Source organism: Myotis yumanensis, unplaced genomic scaffold (genome assembly GCF_028538775.1).
Source record: "Myotis yumanensis isolate MYYU_CA2020_CCGP unplaced genomic scaffold, mMyoYum1.0.hap1 SCAF_3, whole genome shotgun sequence".
Lineage (NCBI taxonomy): Eukaryota > Metazoa > Chordata > Mammalia > Chiroptera > Vespertilionidae > Myotis > Myotis yumanensis.
Window position 1 is genome coordinate 180,024,547 of NW_027223754.1, and position 23,270 is coordinate 180,047,816.

The 23,270-nt window shown below is 38.2% G+C and overlaps 1 protein-coding gene across 1 annotated transcript in view; it reads left to right on the forward strand.

Annotated features, from left to right (window-relative positions):
* Positions 1–23,270, forward strand: part of LMNTD1 (lamin tail domain containing 1) — a 196,861-nt gene that overhangs the window by 155,300 nt on the left and 18,291 nt on the right. The window contains exons 3-4 of the mRNA XM_070408826.1: positions 16,089–16,205; positions 21,283–21,317. Coding sequence (XP_070264927.1) covers positions 16,089–16,205; positions 21,283–21,317 — 152 coding nt within the window. The remainder of the gene's footprint in view (positions 1–16,088; positions 16,206–21,282; positions 21,318–23,270) is intronic.

Sequence of the window (23,270 nt, forward strand, 5' to 3'; positions counted from 1 at the left end):
TCGGCAAAAAAGATGCCTGCATTGAAAATGGATTCAGATGTTTTAAAGCCAGATGCTTTAGGATAAAACAACAGCAGTTTCTGTTTTGACAAATAAAAAGCTGTCTTGGGTCTTTAATAATGTAATCAATACTCAAAGGGAGATATGTGAGAGCACAGAGGGAAAGAAGTGAAAAGAAGAACTGAAGGCGGTCATGACTACAAAATTGAGATGACATATGATCTGAACCTTTAAGGATAAGTGGGACTTAACTAGTGGTAAAAAAGGGCAGGGCATTTTAGGCAGAGAAAACAACTATATTAAACAAAGGCTGCCTATGAGGTGGGGAAGAAAGAGTCAAGAATGACCAAAGCACTTGGCTTACGAGTAACTTTATTGGGTTTACTTTAGATGGTACAGGCAAACAGAGATAGTATCTCCAGTATGTTTGGAAAGTGAGCAAAATAATGATCTTGGTTTTGTACATAGTATGTCATGCAGAATACCCAGATGGAGAAGTAAAAGAAGCAGTTGTAAATACAGATGACTGACAGTATCTACTCTATGCCATACAGATATGGATATGGATTACATATATGGACGAGAGGCCCAGTGCATGAATTCATACATGGGTGGGGTCTGGCCAGCCCACCCAGATTGGGGCTGATCGGGCAGGGCCAGCCAGGGGGAGGGGCCATGGTTGGTTGGTTGGCTGGCCCAACCACCTGGTCGAACTCTTGGTTGAACTCCTGGTGGAAATCCTGGTCGAGGGGACAATTACTAATTAGCCTTTTGTTATATAGGATTATATGGAATACACACACACACACACACACACTTACTTGACAGACAACTCATAGCCGAAGGAGGCAATACTTTGAAAAATAATTACTCTTCCTTTAGGAGAACAGTTTGGTCTAGTTTTACGGTTTGAGTCAACTTATAGATTGCATATCATCATTTATAAGTATCAGAATGTATTTAAAAACTAAATTTGGCTTATTTGGATATTTCATTGTGCTGATAAGTCCAAGATTAGGTCTTGATTGCCTTATAGGTGAGTTTGATCTACAAATATTCCTGAGCCAGGTCTTTTGAAGCATGTTTTATTTTTCTGCTTTAGTGAATTCCAAGATGGCATGCTGTTGTACTAGTATAGTAACAGACCGCACATAATGCTTCAATACTGACTGGGCAAATGACAACTGGGGAGTTAATTAGTATTGGTGCATCCTCTGAATTCGCTTCAGTTTACCCTAATGGTAGTAAATCTGCATATCAATGAGCAGTGTAGTATTAAAAAGCTCCCTCATTTATATGATTTTTTTTTTGCATTCAACAGATTCACATATACAAGTGATATCTTGTGTGATTAGTATCTCAAGTCACACTGAGGCATATTCTATTTCTATTTGGTTACCTGAAGCTACAGTGAGTAGTTTGTTTTTGGAACATTCTCACCTACCAGTGTCACTGATTTTCCAATCTTCAGGTACCTAAATCCTCTAACTCTGCATGCCCAAAGGCCAACACTCAAACCTGCCCTTTACATGCACTCAGATCACCTTTTCTGCTTCTCTCTGGTGTCATTTAAACTCCCATTTAAGTCAACACCACATTTTAAGGATTTAGGTTTATTCGTAGTAAATTAATACTTATCAAGGTGTGTGTGTGTGTGTGTGTGTGTGTGCGCGCACATATGCATGTGTGTGCCCCATAATGTAAAATGACTGCTTGCATAAATGCCCTGCCTTCTGCTGTGCTCTGTGAGATGGAGAAAGGGAGACAACCAAGCAGGTGAACAGGTGAACGACTGGGCAGGTGAACGAAGCAAGAAGCCTCTCAGACAACCTTAGTCGTGGCACTAGTAGGTAGGAGTCAGTACATCGGGACTAGAGAATGTCTTCTCACCATCTCCTCCCCAACCCCAGATATCCTCCCACCATGAGCTTGGTAAGACTGGATGAGACCAGCACAGACCTGAAATGCCCCACCCTCTCAGCAAATATTTTCTAAATGCAGCGGCACTTCATGACTGCTCTCTGGAAGAGAGCCACTATTGGCCCTGGTCAAAATATCAAAGAAAGAGAGGTTTGGTCCTAGCCAGTTTTCCTCAATGGATAGTGCATCAGCCTGCAGACTGCAGGGTCCTGGGTTCGATTCCGGTCAAGGACACATGATCGGGTTGTAGGCTCAATCCCTAGTGTGGGGCATGCAGGAGGCAGCCGATCAATGATTCTCTCTCATCATTGATGTTTCTGTCTCTCCCTCTCCCTTCCTCTCTGAAATCAATAAAAATATTTTTAAAATTTTTTTAAAAAGAGGTTTGTTTTTACTTTCTCTCTCCCTCAATGAGTTATTTGTAGACCTTCTCCATATTTATGGAAACAATGTATTGTATTAAGTCAAAGACAATATTTTTTCACCTCTGAAATTGGGATGTATTGATAGTGTTGTAATTTAACCTCATTATTAATGAATGGGGAAGGAGTAAAGGAAAGGCAAAATATTATAGTCATTTGTGCAGCTTTGCCAGGAAGGTGCAATTTAGACAAATGCTCAGTAAAGACTGGGTTACATAAGGAAGGTACTTGCTTGTTAATCACACCTGGGAAGAGATCATTGTCCAGAATAGGCATGGCCCCTGAAAGCCCAGGAAAATTTGAGATACTTAAGCTCCTAAACAAAGGAGTTTGCTCTCTTGCTGGCTTGTGCTCTTATGCTCTTGCTCTCTTCACTCCTGGCTTGCAGAGCTCTCATGCTCCTGCATTTGCACAAAGGACTACAACCAGTGCCGGGGCTGACCAGCAGCCCCTGAATGACGGATGAACGGATTACTCTGACACAGTTTCACTGTGGGGGAGAGGGATAAGGGACAGCCGGGCTGAAGAAGCCAGGCAGTCTTAATTGCACACCTCATTAGGCTTTTATTGGAATTTTTATCTTTAGATACAATCAATAGGGTGAGTTATCTTGGGAGGACACATGTGTTTACATTGTCCTCTATGCAAGGGCATCCAGGGATTAAGCATACGGATTCCAGTAAATACCCGGGGGTCTGAATATGCACACAGATTTGTTTGGAAAAGTCAAGAGATAATTAGGGGCACTGCCTTTGACACTCTCCTAAGTCTCCCCTAAGTCGAAACTCTGATAAACGGGGCAGGTGGCCTTCCACACACTTCACTTTTCTCAGAATGCCCTTTTTACAAATTTTCCAACCAAGTCTCATGTGCTCCCCAACAAACTAGCCTGATGCTACACGGGACCCAGCTCCACCGTGGAACGGAGACTCTGGACACTGGCTTTGCTTTTATCAGGTGTACCGGTTACTAATGTTTATAATGCGGATTTTGTAATCAAAGAAAACACAATAATTTCAAGAGAAACATCAAAAGTGTTTTATTCAAGTAATGTCCATCGCTAGCTACACATTTCCCCCATCTTTCAGGTAATTTGTGGATATCGTCCCAATAGAACTTTTCTTGTTTTGAGGCAAACCATTCAGAGACCCAATTTTCCACTTCTTCTTACATTTTGAAGTGCTGCTCAGAAAGTGTGTGTGCCATCGATTGGAACAAGTGGTGATCTGAAGGAGCAAGGTCTGGTGAATACAGCGGGTGGGATAATACTTCCCAGGCAAGATCTTTTAACGTGTCTTTAACTGGTTTTGAAGTGTGTGATGGTGCATCATCATGAAGCAAAATTATTTTGCTGTGTCTTCTGGCACATTCTTGTCATTTCACAATCAAAGCATGGTTCAAATTGATTATTTGTTGTCAGTATCTATCAGTATTAACCTGGTTTTAGAAGCTCATAATACACCACACCTTCCTGATCCCACCAAACGCACAGCATTGTCTTCTTTCCGAAGCCATCTGGCCTTGCAGTCGATGTTGATGGATGACCTGGATCAGCCCATGATTTTGTGCATTTGGGATTCTCAAAATAAATCCACTTTTCATCGCCAGTCACAATTCGATGCAAAAAGACTTTCATGCCGTTGAAGCAACATTTTACTGATGACTTTTTGGTTTCTATTTGTCTTTCGTTCAGTTGATGTGGCACCCATTTTCCTTCCTTTACAATCTTTCCCATTGCTTGTAAATGATCAGAAATTGTTTGCTGAGCAACGTTTAATCTTTCTGCAAGTTGTTTTTTAGTTTGGCATGCATCTTCATCCAATAATGCTCCTAATTGTTGGTCTTCAAACTTTTTCGGTTGACCTGGACGTTCTTTGTCTTTCACATTGAAATCATCACTTTTAAAGCATTTAAACCAGAGTTCACAAGTATCTTGAGATGGAGCATGTTCACCATAAGCTTTCCGAAGTATATGATAACTTTCAGCAGCACTTTTCTTCAAAATAAAGTAATGAATTACAACTTCCGCAAATGCTCTTTTTTTGGTATGAAATTCGACATGTTTAAGCATAAAAATATCTATGATGTTAACACCTTCAGAAAATTTAACATATGAAGTTTTGAAGCTTGTTGTCAATACAACAAAATAGCATACATATCAAATCGCATATGTATCAACATATGTGTAACTCCGTCTACTGAAAAAAATCCACATTAGTAACCGGTACACCTAGTAGCTCTATTGAACCCCCAGCTGCACATCTTCCAGGACTGGGTTAAGGGAAATGGGACTTTGGAAACCCAAGGATGTATTCCATGCAAATAAAATTCACTCATCCTCCAGTACAAGTCTCAGGAAATACTTTTTCTTGAGATATGGTAATGACTCGACCCCCAGCATCCAGTGAGAAAAGGGATCCCCCATTTTCACCGATAACAGTATCATATAATTAAATGGCATCCTATGACCTTGGTGTTGCCTGCACTAAATTTCTTACATAAGCATTTACTTCTGACAGTTACCTAGGGACACTACCGAACTGAGACCACTTTAAATTAAATTCTCTTCCTGAGGTTTTTGCATCGTGCAGGTGGTGTGAATTGAGACATCATATCTATGTGAGTAATGGCTGTGGTTCACCATCTCAGGGGAGATTTTTCTTTTCTTTCTCCTCCCAGTGTAAAGGTTGACAAACGCAAGTTGTCACTTGGGGATTCCAGCTCTATGCCAGGATCTCTTATTAGATTTTCTATCTGGACATTTTTCCCTCAAAAGGATTTAAGAAATTTGATATTGGAACTGGAAAGGTTCACCAGGGACAAAAGGAAAATCTCAGTTTCCTACTTCTGAGCAGCAGCACTGCCTTCCTCAGGTCTTTGCTTGTGTCTCAGAGCCTGCCACCACCTTCAAGAAGAGCTAGGTAATCACCCTCCAGATGAATGATTCACGATGCAATTTGTAGGTATAATGGGATTTGTTAATTTGTAATTTCATCAAGGTGTAATTTGTGAGCAAAGATTGTGGTAAAGCTATAATTACCACTCTGGTGATTTTGTTCATTGCTTTTGCAAATACTTATAAAGGTATCTATTCTGTGCCCTGGGGAAGGTACAAAGATGCCCCAGAAATGATGTCTGATCTCACTAGAAGCCAGATGCATGAAATTTATGCAAGAGTAAGCCTTCCTTCCCCTGGCTGCCAGCACCAGCTTCCCTCTGGCACCCGGGACCCAGCCTTCCCTCGAAGCCGTGGCAGCTTGCCTTGGTCCTCACAGCCCCAACTTCTTCCGGAAGGTCGTCTGGAAGGATGTCTGGTCTAATTAGCATATTATGCTTTTATTATTAAAGGTAAGTCATGTGCACATTAACTATAATGCAATGTAGACAGTGATGATGCCAGGGAGGAGGAATGAAAAATATGCCCCCTGGATATTCAGGAGAGAAAGAAATAATTTCTAGTTTGTGGAGAATAAAAAATACTTTATGAAAAATATGGGTATAATAGTAATAATAAAAATAATGATTACCATTTAAAATGCTCTACTCATATTACTTTACCTAATCCGTCATGAAATAGATATTAATTCCACTTTATAGTTGAGTACACTGGTTTTGAAGAGAAGATGGATTTTTTGAGGCTGACGCAGTGTTGGGAACAGTTACTTGGTGAGAATATCAGAACAAAGGCATACGTGGGAAAGCAAGAGGCACATACAGAAATACTATAGCACATGGTTTAATTTGGTTGGAGCATGGGATATGTATAGGCAAGTAATAAGAGATAAAACTGAATATTTCGTTTTAAGTATGTAATGGAGGAATAAATGGGAGTTGTCATGGAGACGGAATAAAATAACCTGGCAGATGGTTTATTGCAAGGTAACACAGGAGGAAGATTTTTCCAAGATGAAGAAATGTTTTGGGACAAGTGATGCTAAGAGAAGAATTAGTAAATACAAGAGAATATTGGACATAGAGGTTCTGTCCTAAGGAGCTTAATTAGAAAAGTACTAACACTAGCTGTGTTAGTAGAGAAAAGGTTTGGGAGAAGGCCTAAGCAAGGTGTGAGATGTAATCAATGGTGGCATTGATGAAAAGGTGCTCAACATTACTAATCATCAGAGAAATGTAAATCAAAATCCCAGTATCATCTCATACCTGTAAGGATGGCTTTTATAAAAAAGATAAGTGTTGGTGAGGATGTGGAGAAAAGAAAACTCTGTATACTGTTGATGGGAATGTAGGCAAAACCTACAATCAAAATGATGAATTTTGATATACTTCTCTCTGTATTTTTGATAATAAATAGGGCAAAATTAGTAAGAATACTAATGATTTGAATAAGTGTTTACAATTAATCTAATTGAGACATATAAAACACTATACACAACAAGTTCAAAGTATGCACTCCTTTAAAAAAAATATGAAAATTTTACAAAATGGACCATACACTGGCCATGAGGTAAACTCAATAAATTTCAAAGAACATAAATTATTCAGATTATCTTCTCTGACCACAGAAGAATTTAGCTAGAAATCACTAACAACAACAAAAAAAAAACACACAAAGAAACTAAAATCTTCATATGTTTGGAAATTAACCAATAGCTACCTGTAAAAAACTATGTAAATTTTAAAAGTGTATTGAAATAAATGATAATACTACATACTAAAATTTATGGAGTAAAAACTAAAGCCACGCCTACTGGGAAATACCTTAACTGCCTATGTCAGGAAATAAAAATAGGCTACAAAGCACTTAACTAAGTATCCATTTCAAGTACTCACAAAAATAACAACAAATTGAACCCCCAAAAGCAAAAAAGAATGTATAATAAAGAGAAAATATACAAATAGTCATATAATGAAGAGGATCAAAAGCCATAGCTGATTCTTTAAAAAGACTGAGAAGATTAATGAAGAAATAAAAACATCAAAGAGACAAATAAATAGTAACAGTTATGAAAAGGGTAGATGACATCACAGATTCCACCAACATTAAAAAAAAATATTAAGAGGGTATTTTGAAAAAGTTGGGGTAAAAACACAGCTTTCCAAAAAGCAAACAAAAAAAGAAATAGAAAATATGATCATCTCTGTAACTACTAAAGAAATTGAACTTTAAATCTCCCCAGAAAGTAAAGTCCAGAACCACAATGTTTTATCCGGAAACTCTACCTAGGATATAAGGAAGTAATAATGCCAATCATTCACAAATTCTTCCAGGTGGCGGAAAAAGAGAAAACATTTACAAACTTGTTTTATGAGACCAGCATAATCTTCATACCAAAACTTGACAAGGATATTACCAGAAAGGAAGATTACAGATAATTCAGTCTTTCCAAATAGATCTATAGATTCAGTACAATCCCAATCAAAATCCAAGATGGTATTTTTTTTAAATTAACAAGATTGTAAAATTCATATGGAAATCAAAGAACCTAGATTAGTCATGATAAACAAGGTGCGGCAAAAGTAGGTTTACAATTGTTCGTATGGAAAATAATACAATAATTGATAAATAATAATACAAGAATAAACTTTCACAGTATGCACAACTATAAACCTACTTTTGTCCCATCCTGTATTGAAAGAACAAATTTGGAAGATCTATACTATACTCTAAATTACAATAATTAAGACAGTGTTATGGTAATAGCACAAGGATAGAGAAATAGATTAATAAAGCAGAATAAAGACCCAAACATATGGTCACATGATTCACAACCAAGACACCACTTCAATGAGGGAAATGCAGGAATTATTGGATAATCACTTGAAAAAGAACTAAACCTTGAACCTGTTAATCATACATAAAAATTAAGGTGCATCATAAATGTGAAAGAATAAACACAGTAAAACTTCTAAGAGGAGAAAATAGTCTAAATTTTCATGACCCTGAGATAAACATTTTTTTTTTAAAACCGGACATAAAATCATTAAGCAAAAAATATTGATAAATTGGACTTCATTAACATTAAGAACCTCTACTCATAAAATGCACTATCCAGAGAGTGAAAAGACAAATCACAGTCTGGGAGAATGTATTTGTTATACATAAATCCAGCAAAGAACTCTGATCTGGAGTATATAAAAACTCCTATAAATCAACCCCACCCCCCACATACACACACCACAAGCACACCACACACACACTTACAAATAGAAGCAAGGAACTCCTGAAATGTCCTGTGGTTAATCTAATTACCGATCCATTAGGATCAAATAAATGCCTACTACACATAATGCATACTGAGAACATATTCCATCCTTGGCCTGGGTTCAAGGCCCTCACAGTCTGGTCTCCTCTATCCCTCGGGCTCTACCTCACACTGCACACCAGGTCATCTCTCTGCCTTGGACATTTAATATGCCTGCACCACGTCTACCCTGGCATTTTGATGCTTCCCAGAAAACTACATTCAGCACTGGTTAGCCACAATAGACAATTAATATGCATTTGATGAGTAAAATGCATGTAAAAAATAAGTTAATGAATGCCTTCCTTCCTGTTCTCTGCCTTTTGAAATCCTACCTATCCTTTGAGGTCTACTCATATTTCACCTCTTCTGTGAAGTCTTTGCTAACCATAACAGCAAAAGTCATTTTTTCATGAGTTCTTCTAATTCTTAATAAAACCATTCCTTTGATTCTCATCACATTCCATCCTGCATTATTTTAGCATATTCACAGATACTATTGTCCTATCAAAAGGAACGTGCCTGACACTTGTTTATATTATTACAGAGTATCTGTCCAATTGCCTTGTAAAGAGTGGTGCCCAGTATTTTTCAGGGATGGTATAGTGTAACTGACAAGTGCAATCTCTAAAGTTAGACAGACCTGAACTCTGGTCCTGGTTCTGCCGCTTCAGAGATGTGTGACTCTGGGCAACTACCTGACTGCAATCGGCATTGATTTCCTCATCTGTGAGAGGCAGATAAAAACATATCCTCAAAAGGATGAAATGAGATCATATACAGAGAGTACTTAACACAAATAGGAAACATGATAAATGATAGCTAATAGTAGCAGTAGTAGTAGCATTCACTATTGATTATGGCTGACTCTGAACTGTAAAAGCATTTACCCAGAAATCTAAGGGAGAAACAAACATGAGCACAGGACGACAACAACAAAACCAAGAATAATACACCAGCGAGGGAAAACTTTAAACACATCAAAATGCCCAGCTTGTCTTTCTTCTACTGCAGACTATTCTACATGTGATCAGAGGTCTTTCAGAGAGTTCTGTTTCCCAACACTGCATGACTTTTCTCATTCCATCTCAGGTGTCGGATTTCTCACCTCCTCCTAATATACAGGGACTCAAATGACACAGAGTTACTTCATTCATTCAGATAATCCACCCCAGTGGTTTCTTTTCTGCTCCTAGTGAAGGTTAGAGGTGTTCTCTTGCAAAAGACTTAACTTGAACCTCAGCGTCCTTAATATCCTCAGAAGCCTCCTAATTTCTTCTGTTCTCTCATTAGCACATGAGGAGAAAAGCTGCTAACCAACTTAAATTCAATTTACCGACTTAAATTTGCTTATACTTCAAGTTGTCAAGAGACTAATGAAAGCAGCTTCATTTATGTAGATGGTATCAAGAGATTTCTCAAGAATTAACAAATCCACCCGTAGTGAACTGTACCCCTTTACCACCAAGTGCCATCATCAATAAGTGAATAATGAGACCTGGCCAGTGTGGTTCAGTTGGTTGGGCACCAAGAGGTTGCTGGTTCAATTCCCAGTCAGGGCACATGCCCAGATTGCAGTCTCGATCCCCAGTAGGGGAAGTGCAGCCAATCAATGTTTCACTCTAACATCGATGTTTGGTGTTTCTCTTTCTCTCTCTCCCTTCCTCATTCTCTAAAAATCAATAAAAATATTATACATATATATGTAATGAATAATGAGAACAGTAGCTACAAGTGATCAAATTTGTTATGTGTGTGGTAACCAGAGAAGAGAAGCAAGGTTTAGGTCCCTCCTTGCCTGTTGTGCTTCCACAGTGAGCTTGACTGGGCTCCATACAGTCTTATATTTGTGCTTGAAGACCTGGGTAAGGCTCATGTTCAGGCTTCTAATAATTCTCTTTCATACTCTAATCCAGTGCTTCTCACAGTGTTCCTATGGGTCTCTAGTGTTTCATAAGCTGTACAGAAGGTTCATTCAACTGTAATATTGAGTAATGATTGCCTTTACCCTGTTTACAGAGGAGGAAAAGTTGGTGGATAGTATTTCCTCAATTCAAATTGTTATCGATAATTTTTTACAAGTCTTTGGCTCCAGATAACACTTTTCTGCTGAAGATTGCCAGTAGATGACAGGGAAAAAAAATGAAATGGCAAATTCATATCTATAGGGAAACTGAAAACCAACCATTTGTTCTTTGTTCAATAGTTTGTTGGGTGTTTTATTTTGTTTTAAGACCTGTGAGCTGTTGGTTGTGAGTTTATATGGTGTACAAATAATAAAAGGTAGATTTCTTTTTGCTAGTAAAAATATATTAAAATAGTGTGCAGCTGAAATACAAAAATATGTTGATTTGTATTTTCTAAAATATTCTACAAAGATATGGTGTCTGCAAATAAGATCATATGTTCTGAATCTCTGCCTCCTAAACAAGTCTGAGATACCCTGTCTTAGAATAATATTATAAGCCATGCCAGATGCTCAGATCTTAGAGCATCAGCCCAAGGACCAAAGGGTCGGTGGTTTGATTCCTGGCCAAGGGCACGTACATGGGTTGTAGGTTCAATTCCTGGCCCCACATCGGGACTAATATGGGAGGCAACCAATTGATATGTCTCTCTTACATCAATGTTTCTCTCTCTCACTCCCTCCCTCCCTTCCACCCTCCCTTCTATTCTCCCTGAAAGTCAATTGGGGGGAAAAATTCTCGGGTGAGGATTAACAACAACAAAAAGTTAGAAAAGATTGATAGATGAAGGCTAAGTCTAAAGTAAAGGCTAAGTCTATGTATAAAGTAACTATGCAATTCTTTATGAGCCATTGCTAAAATTGACATGAATGCCTGAGGATTGAAACCACTATTTGACACTTGGTATCACACATGTAGATCTAGGATCTTAGCATGTGTTGAAATATCATTTTTGATTGGGAAGTCCAGTGTAGGTACTTGGACAAACTGTCTGAAACTTGAACCTCCCAGTAAATGGTCTTTTATTCTCTCTGTGAACACCTCTAGTAGGACCTTAACGTGACCCTGACTTCAAGGTAAAATAATAACATCTATGTTCAAGGCTGTGTTAGTTACAAGTGGATTGGTGTGAAGGAAATGAATGAACCCAGTACATTTTTAGACTAGCAAGATATTTACAATAGGAATTTATTCTGTATTTGTGCAGGTACACATGTGAGACTATATTTCTATATATACAAACTCCTTGAGTCTTAGATAGTGGGACATGTCATGTTTTAAATTATAATCCTCAAATGCATATTACTCAATTTGGAAACTACCACCCATGACCTGAGAGGGAAGGAAAATTCTCTTTATATACACAGCCTTCGTTCACACAAGACATTTTATTTATATTACTGATTTAATAAAATCCCCCAGTGAGCAAATGTTCTCCATATGTGGAAACAGCAGGCTAGAATCCATAAAGCCAGTTCTTTGTGCTTTTCAGCTTTTAAAAAATTATGTATATATAATATTTTGCCTGTTTTTTTAGAAATGGCTGAATTTTGCCACTTTAAATTTGTTCTTGGTTAGGATAAAAGATCACAATATAAAACTCAGTTTTCAGAATCCTATTAGACCCTATATTTACTCTTAGGGGGCTTCAGTTTCTCAAGCAACATTTGTTTTCCCAACTGAGGAAAGAGTGAACAGAACAGTGACACAGGTCCAGACGCTGGGGGAGAGAGGGATTGGAGACAGGACAAAGCTGGTTCAGAAGTAGGTAAGCGGTTAGGCAGTGACTGTGGAAGGACTTAGGAAGATAGTGGACAAGAATTGTAGCAGAGAAACAGAGAGTACAGTGAAGGGGGTCTTTGTAATAAATGGATGTAAGACCAAATCCTGGCTGTGCCATCTATTGGCTCTATAACCTTGGAAGAGGTATTTATCTCTCTGAACTTCCGTCTCCTCAATTTGGAAAATGGGGAATTCCCATGCTCCGGAGTTGTGTTGAAAGGACCTATGTGAGACCCTGTAAATAGTGTTTCTGCATTTCCCTTTCAGCTCTTGCTTGATCCTCTCTTCCCTTAGCTAGAGATAGCCGTGATGACGATGCTCTTGATGGTGGAAGTCTACGCATCCCAAACCGATCCTTCCTTTTTTAGCCCTTTTACTATGGAGAATTTCAAATGTCTACAGAAAAAAAAAAAGACATAATGTATAATGAACCTCCATGTACATTACCCAGCTTCAAATATTACAAGTCATGGCCCATCTTTTTCATCTACATCCACTCCCTGCTCTCTGTGTTATTCGATTTTTTGTTTGTTTTTTGTTTTATTTTAATTGATTTCAGGGAAGAAGGGAGAGGGAGAGAGAAACAGAAACATCCCGCATGCCCCACACCCGGGACCAAGCCTGCAACCCAGGCACATGCCCCAACTGGGTACTGAACCGTGACCTCCGGGTTCACAGGTAGATGCTCAACCACGGAGCCACGCTGGTCATTTTATCTATAAACTAGTAGCCCATCCTGTGATACAGCGTGCAGTAGGCCGCCCGCTGCTCCCGTTCCCGCAACACGCCACCGGGAGCCACGCTGCTTCCACAGGAGCTGTGTGGCTTCCGCGGGAGGTGGAAGCCAGCCCCCTGTGCCCACAGGAGCCGGGAGGGAGCCCCACCGTTTTCCGGGGAGGCAGGAGGGAGCCACACTGCTTCTGCGGCAGGCGGGCCTGCCGTTTCATCTCTGGGCCTGCGCTCGGCCGCAGGCCGCGGAGGCTGTGGGCCAGCCCCCCGTCCCTGTCCATGTCTGCTCTGGCTCCGGGAGGCTTGCCAGGCCCCTCTCTCTGTCTCCATCTCTGCTCCCGGCCTCACCTGCACACACAACCTCCTCCTGTCCGGTCATGACCCATTATGGCATCCCAGCCTAATTTGCATATTTCCTCTTTATATATAGATGTTTCACTATGTATCTCTAAACAATAGGATTCTCTTTAAAATAAAGAAAAAGATGATGCCCAGATAGCAGTGTGGTGCTAGCCAAAGGGAAAGTGGGTAGGGAGTGGCTAGGAGGGGTCAAAAATGGGGAGAGGGGGGGAAATGGGGATGCAAAGAGACTTTGCTTGAGGCAATGGGTACAGGATGCAGTGTGCAGGTGATGTTTTGTTGAGTTTTACCCTTGGAACCACTATGATTTTGTAAACCAGTGTCACCCCAATAAAGTCAATTAAAATAAATAAATAAAATGGTTAAAATAAAATAAAAATAGGTGATGCCATAACATACCTAAAATATTTGTTATTCCTTAATATTATTAAATACCCAGTGTGCTTAAATTTCCAATGTCTTATAAATTTTTTATAGTTTACTTGAATTAGAATATAAATTATAGCCACAAAGTACAAGTTTTGTCTTTTAAATCTCTTAGTCTATTAGTTAACATGCTCTTCTGTTTTCTGCATTTTATGTAAATTAGAGGATTCATCAGGTTCAGGTTGATTTTGTTGTTGTTGTTGTTCTATTATTATTACCTATGTCAGGAAGTTACATCAACCACATAAATAAACCAAGTAATTTTTCCAAACTGAACAATTCTTAGAAAAGGTCTGAACAAACCAATATATTAATCTTCCTTCCATGAAAACAGTAAATAGTTACTTCTGGAAAACGTCTATGTAAAAGGTGTGCAAAAATACTTTGTATTTATAGATAATAAAGAGTTAAGGCTTATGCTCAGAAATTATAAACTGTTTTTCATCTGCATGAATCTCAGGCAAACCATGTGATACAGGGGAAAATTCTTTGGCAACTGAGATTATCTGCCACATTGCAGAAATCTTGCATCTCTGGCTCCTTCCACTAAATGCCAGCACCAAATCTTAATGACTTCTATTAATGTCTCCTCATAGTGACAAAATGCTCCCTATGGTTCACTTCACCCCTATTGCAAACCACACGCTTAGTTCAAGTAACAGAAAAAGAGGAAACTGGTTTTCGTTGCATATATGCTATAATTTGGGGGAAGGAAATAAGAAAAATATCCTGAATGGGGTATGACTATTAAAACATTTACAAAGTTAAAGCTTTCCAAAGTGTTTCTCAGTTGACAGAATTTTGTTTGTCCAAACTATGCTGGAAAATGTGAATAGGCTCTCTGATAAAACACATGTGGTCATAATGACTTCATGCTAATATATGTAGTTCAAATACAGACATTTTAACAGCTAGGAAACCAGACAGAATTAGGGAAACTGGAATAGTGGAAAGAAATAAAAAATCCATTTCCAGTTCTTTTCTAAGCATAAGTATAAATTTATAAATCTCTCATTACTTTATTTTTGCTTTTCTTTCTTTACATTTATTTAAATTATAGTTTACTAAAAATCTCTTTATGCTCTATGTACATAATTGGCCCATAACACTGATAAGAAATTGCACTTCATCTCTGAAGAGAAAGTATACCTTCCTCTAGCTTACTTGCCTCATTATGTGATACACTTCTTGTCTTTTGATTTATTAAAATACTTTGTTCATTGTTAGTTTTATTTAAATACTATTTATAGTTCTAAGATGGAAGTCATTTTCTAATCTAAATTGGAAGATGTTTTATCATTATTCCTTGAAGTAGGAATTGTTTATTTATAATACCTTGCTTTTTCCTGGTACATAGTAGATTCTCATTTAAATATTTAAATTAACTTACCCATCCAGTAATCATTATCATATATCATATCATTGTGTGTAGTGATGTACTTTTGTATGTGTTAATTTTATTCTCATGCCTCATTATCATAAACATTAAGTATAGATCGTTTACTCAAAGTGGAATCTATATTAAGTGATTTATTTTAAATCATACTGCTGACATAACTAGGAGAAGAATTTATGTCTCCTGGCTTCAATTTCACTATTTCTATCAGTAGGTTTCTTTTTGCCTTAAAAGTATATATTTTCTGTTTCTGCTTCCTGGCTATTTCCATGTGTCAAAACAAAACAAAAAAAACAATACAAGAATTGTTTAAAATCAACATTCAAAAATAGTGATGAACTTTCCAATATTTATTGCATACTAGTTTTGACCCTCAGAAATCCAAAATAGGATATCAAACATCCCGGTGACAAAGTTTGTCTGGTGGGAGATCTGGTTCCCCTAAAAGCAAGTTCCCTTATTTCATCTCTGCAAACGACAAAGCAGGTGCAGCATCAACGTAGTCATTGTTTAGAGACTGAAACTTTGTAACTATGGAGACGTTACCTCACAGTGTTCTGACCGGCAGCGTTGGCCAGATGTGAGAACTGTAGTCATAAAGATAGCTATGCTGGGTTACCACCCTGCCTCATGAGCTGCTTCGAGTGAACGCTTCACACCTTCACCTTGGTTTGTCTGACAGCCTTAGCCAATAGCAGTATTGGCTATGTCAGGACTTACATATTCCCATTCGAATCCTGGTCCTGGCATCAGCATGGTAGAGAAATCATTAAGCCTGGCAAGTGCTTTAAGGTAGTTAGATTAACAGATGAGGTCACTTGACATAGAAAACCTGGCGTGAACCTCAGCTATAGTCGTGGCCTAATGTCATGATCTGTTTTCCCAGGAAAGAAGAGACTCTTCTTCCGGCCAAGATAAAAGACACACAAGCCACTCAAGAAACATCGACAGCTCTGCAGAGTCAAGGTCCTGAGCAGGAAGATAAAATGGAGAAAGACACCTCGTAAGAATGGCACAAAGGAGAGGCGGGAAGGGGCTGTGTTAGAGGATAGTGATGGAGCACTTGGCCTCTTGTTTCAAGACAGCTAATAAAATAGTTAGGACTGGAATTGATTCCACATGTTTTCTAAGATTAACTATAACATGCAGTTATTTCCCACCCACTGTTTTATGAGGTTGAGTCCTTGAGGAATATAAAAATATACCTGGACAGATGTCCATCATATCAGACCTGGTTGAGGTTCCAAAGCTCATACCTAACACGTTAAAACAATTGGCAGATAATTTCCTTAGAATCACTTTACTGATCCAGGGACAAAGAATTACCAAAGAATTTTGGTTTAGGAAATGCCTGTGAGGCTATGAAATAAAAATTACAACTCCCTATTGTGACCACTAATGTAAATCATTCTATCAACTGAAGCATTAGCATTGATTTTCCAATGTTTTCTACAAAAAAAAAAAGTGACCCATTGTATTGAATATACACAATTTAAAGCCAATGTTACTTTGGACCGAGATGTCCTGTGTTTATTGCTCGGTTCAAGTTCATTTTTAAAATATTTTATCTATTAAAATAAACAGTTTAAATCACTTCTCAGGTGAACTGCGCATGGCTGTTGTCAGTATTACCAGTGCAACATCTCCCAAAATCACACTGAAATGCTGGCATTGAACTTTTGTAACTGCCTCTGGTTTAGTGCTAATCAGTTACAGAAGGAGCAAAATAGCAAGAAGGGGGTTGGAAAATTTTGCATGCAAAGCAGTAGGGGAAGCTAACTACGCACTAGGATAAACCTCTCATCTTCCAAGAAGTCTGCTCGGCCTGTGAGTGCAGGGTTTTCAGACAATGGGCTGCATCACGCACATCTTTGCCTGAAATATTTCAGCTCTTCCAAAGGTGTATGCAGCCAGTAGACGTTTCTTATTCAAATAGAAAAAGAACACCCTGTGGTCCTAGGGCAGATTTCTTTGATTGCAACCTTTGCCAAGGCTTATTGGGAATCTTTCGTGGAATTAAATTTATGTGGGAGCACTATTGTTTTACTGGAGGAAAATAAATACAGAGCTTATAAGATGAACATGCTGAAAGATATAGCCAGCTTGTCTGTAATGAAACCCAGATGTGAGGATCTTGGAAAGAGAGTAGTATTTTTCCTGCTTATTCTAGCCAGTGTGGGGAGAAGTCACGTCGTAAGGGCCTGTTTCAGGTTGGAAAGAGATGGGATGTTTGTAATTTGACAACTGATCTCTATAGTCTCCACCCACAGTCAAACTCGAGTGTATCTTCATGGGCTTGAGCTTTTCAGACAAAGATGAGTGCTCGGGTTGTCAGCAGAATGACACTGCTCAAGCTTAATAAGTACAGGGCCAGGAATAATACAATTTTCCAAGCCGATGCCTTCAATTATAAAAAATAATAATAATTTGCCTGAGATGCCTGTGCCTTCTGAGAGGTACAGAGTTAGGGAAGTCTGCTTTTGAGAAACACTCTCCAGATTAATATTTCTGATGAAGGAACTTACAAATTATAAAACAAAAGGATTATGCATACCTGTTGGTAAACAGAGATATTGAGACTGACAGCAGCAAGATGGCAGATTAGGAAGCTCCAGGCCCTTGTACCCTTTTGGAAACATTAAAAAACACACACACACAATACAAACAAACAAACAAAAAGACGGCATCAGAAAACTGGCTAAAATAACTTTATAGAAACTCTGGAAAACAAAGAGATCAAAATAGAGATAATCCATTGAGGTAAAATACTTAGTTCCTAAATTGTAGTGGATATGTGACCACCAGAAAGGGGGTCACTAAAAGCTGGCTGCTGCTTTGGCTCAGTGGATAGAGCGTCGGCCTGCGGACTGAAGGGTCCCAGGTTTGATTCCGGTCAAGGGCATGTACCTTGGTTGCGGGCACACTGCGGGTGTGCAAGAGGCAGCTGATCGATGTTTCTCTCTCATTGCTGTTTCTAACTCTCTATCCCTCTCCTTTACTCTCTATAGGAAATCAATAAAAATTAAAAAAAAAAAAACTGGCTGCTCATTTATCCAATGGTCCAGAGAGCCAAAAGGTTTTGGACCCCAGAACTTTGTTCACAACTCAAGCATTAAACACACACACACACACACACACACACACACACACACACACACAGCTTTTAGTTTATTGAGGAGAGTCTCAATGGGATACATTAAATGGGATTGTCATAAACCTTTTCATGAGTCATGCCAGGAGGATACTGTTTTACTAGTACTTGTAAAATAATTGTACTTTAAAAAATGTTTGTGCGTTAGTTAAGAAATGCTTTTATATTTATGAAAAAGAAAGAAAGGAAAAGCTTTGTTCATAGTAATGTTTGCTTATAAAAATAGTACCTGGAAATTAAGTCTTTCTTTTCCTGCTATTTCCTTCAACATTCATACACACACGCGCGTGCACACACACACACACACACACAAAATACACATGCATACATACATACATATATACACGTGTGCTGTATTTATGGCTATTAATTTTCATAGAGTATTTGAAAGTAAACATTAACTCTAGAATCTTAATGTAGGAAAATTAATTCAACAGCAGAAGTCAAAGGAAAAGGATATAGTAAACAATATATTAAACAAGAATTATAATATTTTTATGTCAGTAGGAAAGGAAACTAGGATATAATGAGTGATAAATGTGGGATACAAATGGTTTATAGAGTCTCAATTATGTGTAAAAATATGCATTAAAAAGCCTACAATTCTTTTTTTAAAATATATCTTATTGATTTTTTACAGAGAGGAAGGGAGAGGAATAGAGAGTTAGAAACATCGATCAGCTGCCTCCTACACACTCCCTGCTAGGGATGTGCCCGCAACCAAGGTACATGCCCTTGGCCAGAATCAAACTTGGGACCCTTGAGTCCGCAGGCCAATGCTCTATCCACTGAGCCAAACCAGTTAGGGCAAGCCTACAATTCTTGGTTGGTTTTTATTTTCTTTCTATGTTTACACTTTTTTAAAACCATCTATAGTGGGAATTTAGTGATTCTTACATTTAAAAAAAATTGAGAAAATTTCTTAACACTAAAGTGTTCTATTTAGGTTGTTAACACTAGAGCTATAAGATGTTCTTGTGCTTATTTTAGATGCATAATACCTTTGAAAACCAGAACTCTAGGTAATAATGATAATTTATGCTTCTTGTGTTCATGGTCTATTCATTTTGACTTGCTTACTTTGTTTATTATACTCATTTTTGTCCACAGAAGAGAAACTACATATGCCAACCTCTCAAGGGCACACCACTCTTCAGTACGTTTCCCAAGTACTGAAAATTCCTATAGCACAGCACAGCCATTGTCACTGTCATCAACCAGTGAAACACCTCTCTGTTGCTATCTGTCTAACTTTGAGATTAGTGGAGTGGCTATATTAAGGGGATCAAAGTCTTCTAAATCAGGTATAGGGGACCAATCAGAAAGCACCTTGGGTAAGCAAAGCCTGTACTGATTATTTTTAGACTATTTTAAAATTATATAGTTCAATAAGTTTTCTATGTGTCTAGAAACCAGAATGATGTTTTATTATCTGTGTTCAACAATGCTAATTTGTTAATGTCATATGACTATGCTCACTATTGATCCTCACACTGGAGTCATATTCCAGTTCCATAAATGTATGTGGCCAAGTATATCATCCCCATGATTAAAATATTGAGTTAACCAACTTACACCATACACAAAAACAAACTCAAAATGGATAAAGGACTTAAACATAAGACGGGAAACCATAAAAATATTAGAGAAATCCACAGGCAGCAAAATCTCAGACATATGCCGAAGCAATTTCTTCACCGATACAGTTTCTAGGGCAATGGAAACTAAAGAGAAAATAAATGGGACTACATTAAAATAAAAGGCTTTGCATAGCAAAAGAAACCATCAACAAAACAACAAGAAAGCCCACTGCATGGGGAGAACATATTTGCCAATGTTATCACCGATAAGGGTTTAATCTCCAACATTTATAGGGAACTCATACAACTTAACAAAAGGAAGATAAGCAACCCAATCAAAAAATGGGCAACAGATCTAAATAGATACTTTTTGAAAGAAGACATAAGGAAGGCCAAGAGACATATGAAAATATGCTCAAAGTCACTAATCATCTGAAAGATGCAAATCAAAACGACAGTGCGGTACCATCTCACACCTGTCAGACTGGCTATCATCAACAAATCAACAAATGACAAGTGCTGGTGAGGATGTGGAGAAAAAGGAACCCTCATGCACTGCTGGTGGGAATGCAGACTGGTGTAGCCACTGTGGAGAACAGCATGGAGTTTCCTCAAAAAACTAAAAATGGAACTCCCATTTGACCCAGTGATCCCACTTCTAGGAATATATCCCAAGAAACTAGAAACACCAATTAGAAAGGACATATGCACCCCTATGTTCATAGCAGCACAATTCACCATAGCTAAGATCTGGAAACAGCCTAAGTGCCCATCAGTAGATGAATGGATTAGAAAACTGTGGTACATCTACACAATGGAATACTATGCTGCAGTAAAAAAGAAGGAACTCCTACCATTTGCAACAGCATGAATGGCCCTGAAGAGCATTATGCTAAGCGAAATAAGCCAGTCAGAGGAAGATAAATATCACATGATCTCATTCATTTATGGAATATAATGAATAACATAAACTGATCCAGAAACAGAAGCATTGATCAGACCATCAAACCTCAGAGGAAAGGTAGGGGAGGGTGGGGGTAAGGGGGAGAGAACAAACAAAGGACTTGTATGCATGCATATAAGCCTAACCAATGGACACAGACACCAGAGGAGTGAGGGCATGAGTGGGAGTGGGGGTGGGGAGAGACAATGGGGCAATAAGGACACATGTAATACCTTAATAAAAAAAAAATTAAAATACCTTGAGTTCCCATAATGGTTCATAGGTTGACTGCTTATATGTTCTAGAATTGCTAGATAATTATAAAATTCTAATGCATAACATGGCCTGCCCTTCCTCTTAATGCTACCAGAAAGATTGTCATGCCTTGGGTATTTTGTGCCTTTAGGAGATTTAGGACTTTGGTAAGGAAAAAACAGATAGGTAAGAGAAAGAAGAAAAATAAAGTAGGTAAAATTGTCGAGAAAAAAAGGAAAAAGCAATAAAGCATTTGGAGGAGAGGAAAACAAGAACAGGACTATGGTAGGAAGAAGTAAAGTTGTAACAGTTGCCAACAATGCACTCAGCAATTGCAGGCTGCAGGGTCTTTGTTCCTCACCATGTACAGGAAACTTTGAGGGTGTGTTCTAGTTTCCTAGAAAGACGACTGAACTTGGAAACAGAAGACCAAGGTCCAAACTACCCCTCTACTCCCTACAGTGTGAAACATTAGGCATTTAGCATCTCTAAGTCCCATTTTCCACAACAGCAAAAATGGGGATTAAAATATCAACTTGACAGGGCTATCCTAAGGATGATTAAAGGAGATATGAAGGATTTATGAAAATCACCTAGCACATAGTAGGTACTCAATAAAAATCAGTTGTGAATCTGAACCTATCTCTAAGCACCTTCTCATAGAATGGACTAGATTGGGGCCTATATTTCCATTACTCATCTATTAACAAGTTTTAAAACTGGAAACACAAACACACTGACTCCCTAATGCCTCCATTTCCCTCTACCATTCTGTGCACATTTACAGCCTGGCTGCTGCTTAGCTATGTTTGATTTTGTTTGTGGTATTTGCCTACGCCTTTGACACAGAGGTATCTAGGGTTTTGACCTACTGCCATTGTTGTCATATTCCCTGTGCTTCATTGTTTGCACACCTAAGGTACATTTTTTCAAAGAAGCCTCCTAAGTTCACACTGACCTTTAGCAATAACCAGATCCATATGTTTAAAAGTGAAAGTACAGGTTTAGATCTAGGGAGGGAATATTTTCTATCCTTTAGCACTGTATCATCATGACATGTGTTCTATATTTGGGTCAAACTGGGAAAGCTCCCACTATTAGTGGGGAAAAGAAACAAAAAATATAGTGGCTTTCCCTTGCAAGATGAGCATTGAGCTAGGAAGTAGGCTTCTCCTTCAGTTACTGTTGGTTCTGCTGCTATTGGTAGAAGTCTGAGTTTGCTGCGACTTGTTGCATTTGGTTCATTTCGATCTGTTTCTCCTGATGAAATAATGACTGGGACTAAAAATCTTCTTTCCTTTTAGAATACAAAGGTTCTCCCCCCCCCCCCCCCCCCGAGGATGAGCTTTCAAAGGGCTGCTATATATTCTCTATTCCCAAAGGAATTTTAAAAAATTAAGTAAATACTTGACTGAGAATAAACAAATTTAATTCCAAACATTTCTTCTGAACAAAATACTTTGAGGAATCCTCTTTAGAAACTATGAGTTTAAACCTTTCCAGCTTTCACCTCACTTTGGTTTTGTTAAAGATACACAAATATAAATTAAACTCTTGATTGTGTTAATTTGTTGATAATTTTGGACCCAGGGTCACAATAATAACTATCATTTATTGAGTACCAGCTAAATACCAGATATTGCTAGACACTTATCTACATTACCTTCAATTCTCACATCACCCTAACAAGGTAGTAGTAGTTTTCATTTTTATGTTCATGAAAACGGAAAATTGGAAAGTCTAACTCAGTTGGCTTAGTAAGTGACAGATTGGGGATACAATTGCAGGTCCTTCTAAATCCAGGACATATTCCTCTGTCTACTTTGTCATCATGCCTCTCTGTACTGTTACTTACCCTTGGAACTTACATTATTAGATGTACTCTGCATGGTTCTTTCTCTGCAAAATTACAAAGCCTATTTTGTGTTTGAATCTTAGCATGAGGATTTTCAAGGGGCTTATTTCCAAGAGGGCACTAGAATCTGAGTGAGCATTACTTTATCTGTCTAATCAAGAATTTTAGTTGATGAGAGGACACATATCTTTATCCGGCAAAATTGCTAACCATTGGTAGGAAAGGACTCATTTGAAGATTTAATTTATGGATATGATTTGGAAGAATAAAGATGTACTTATATA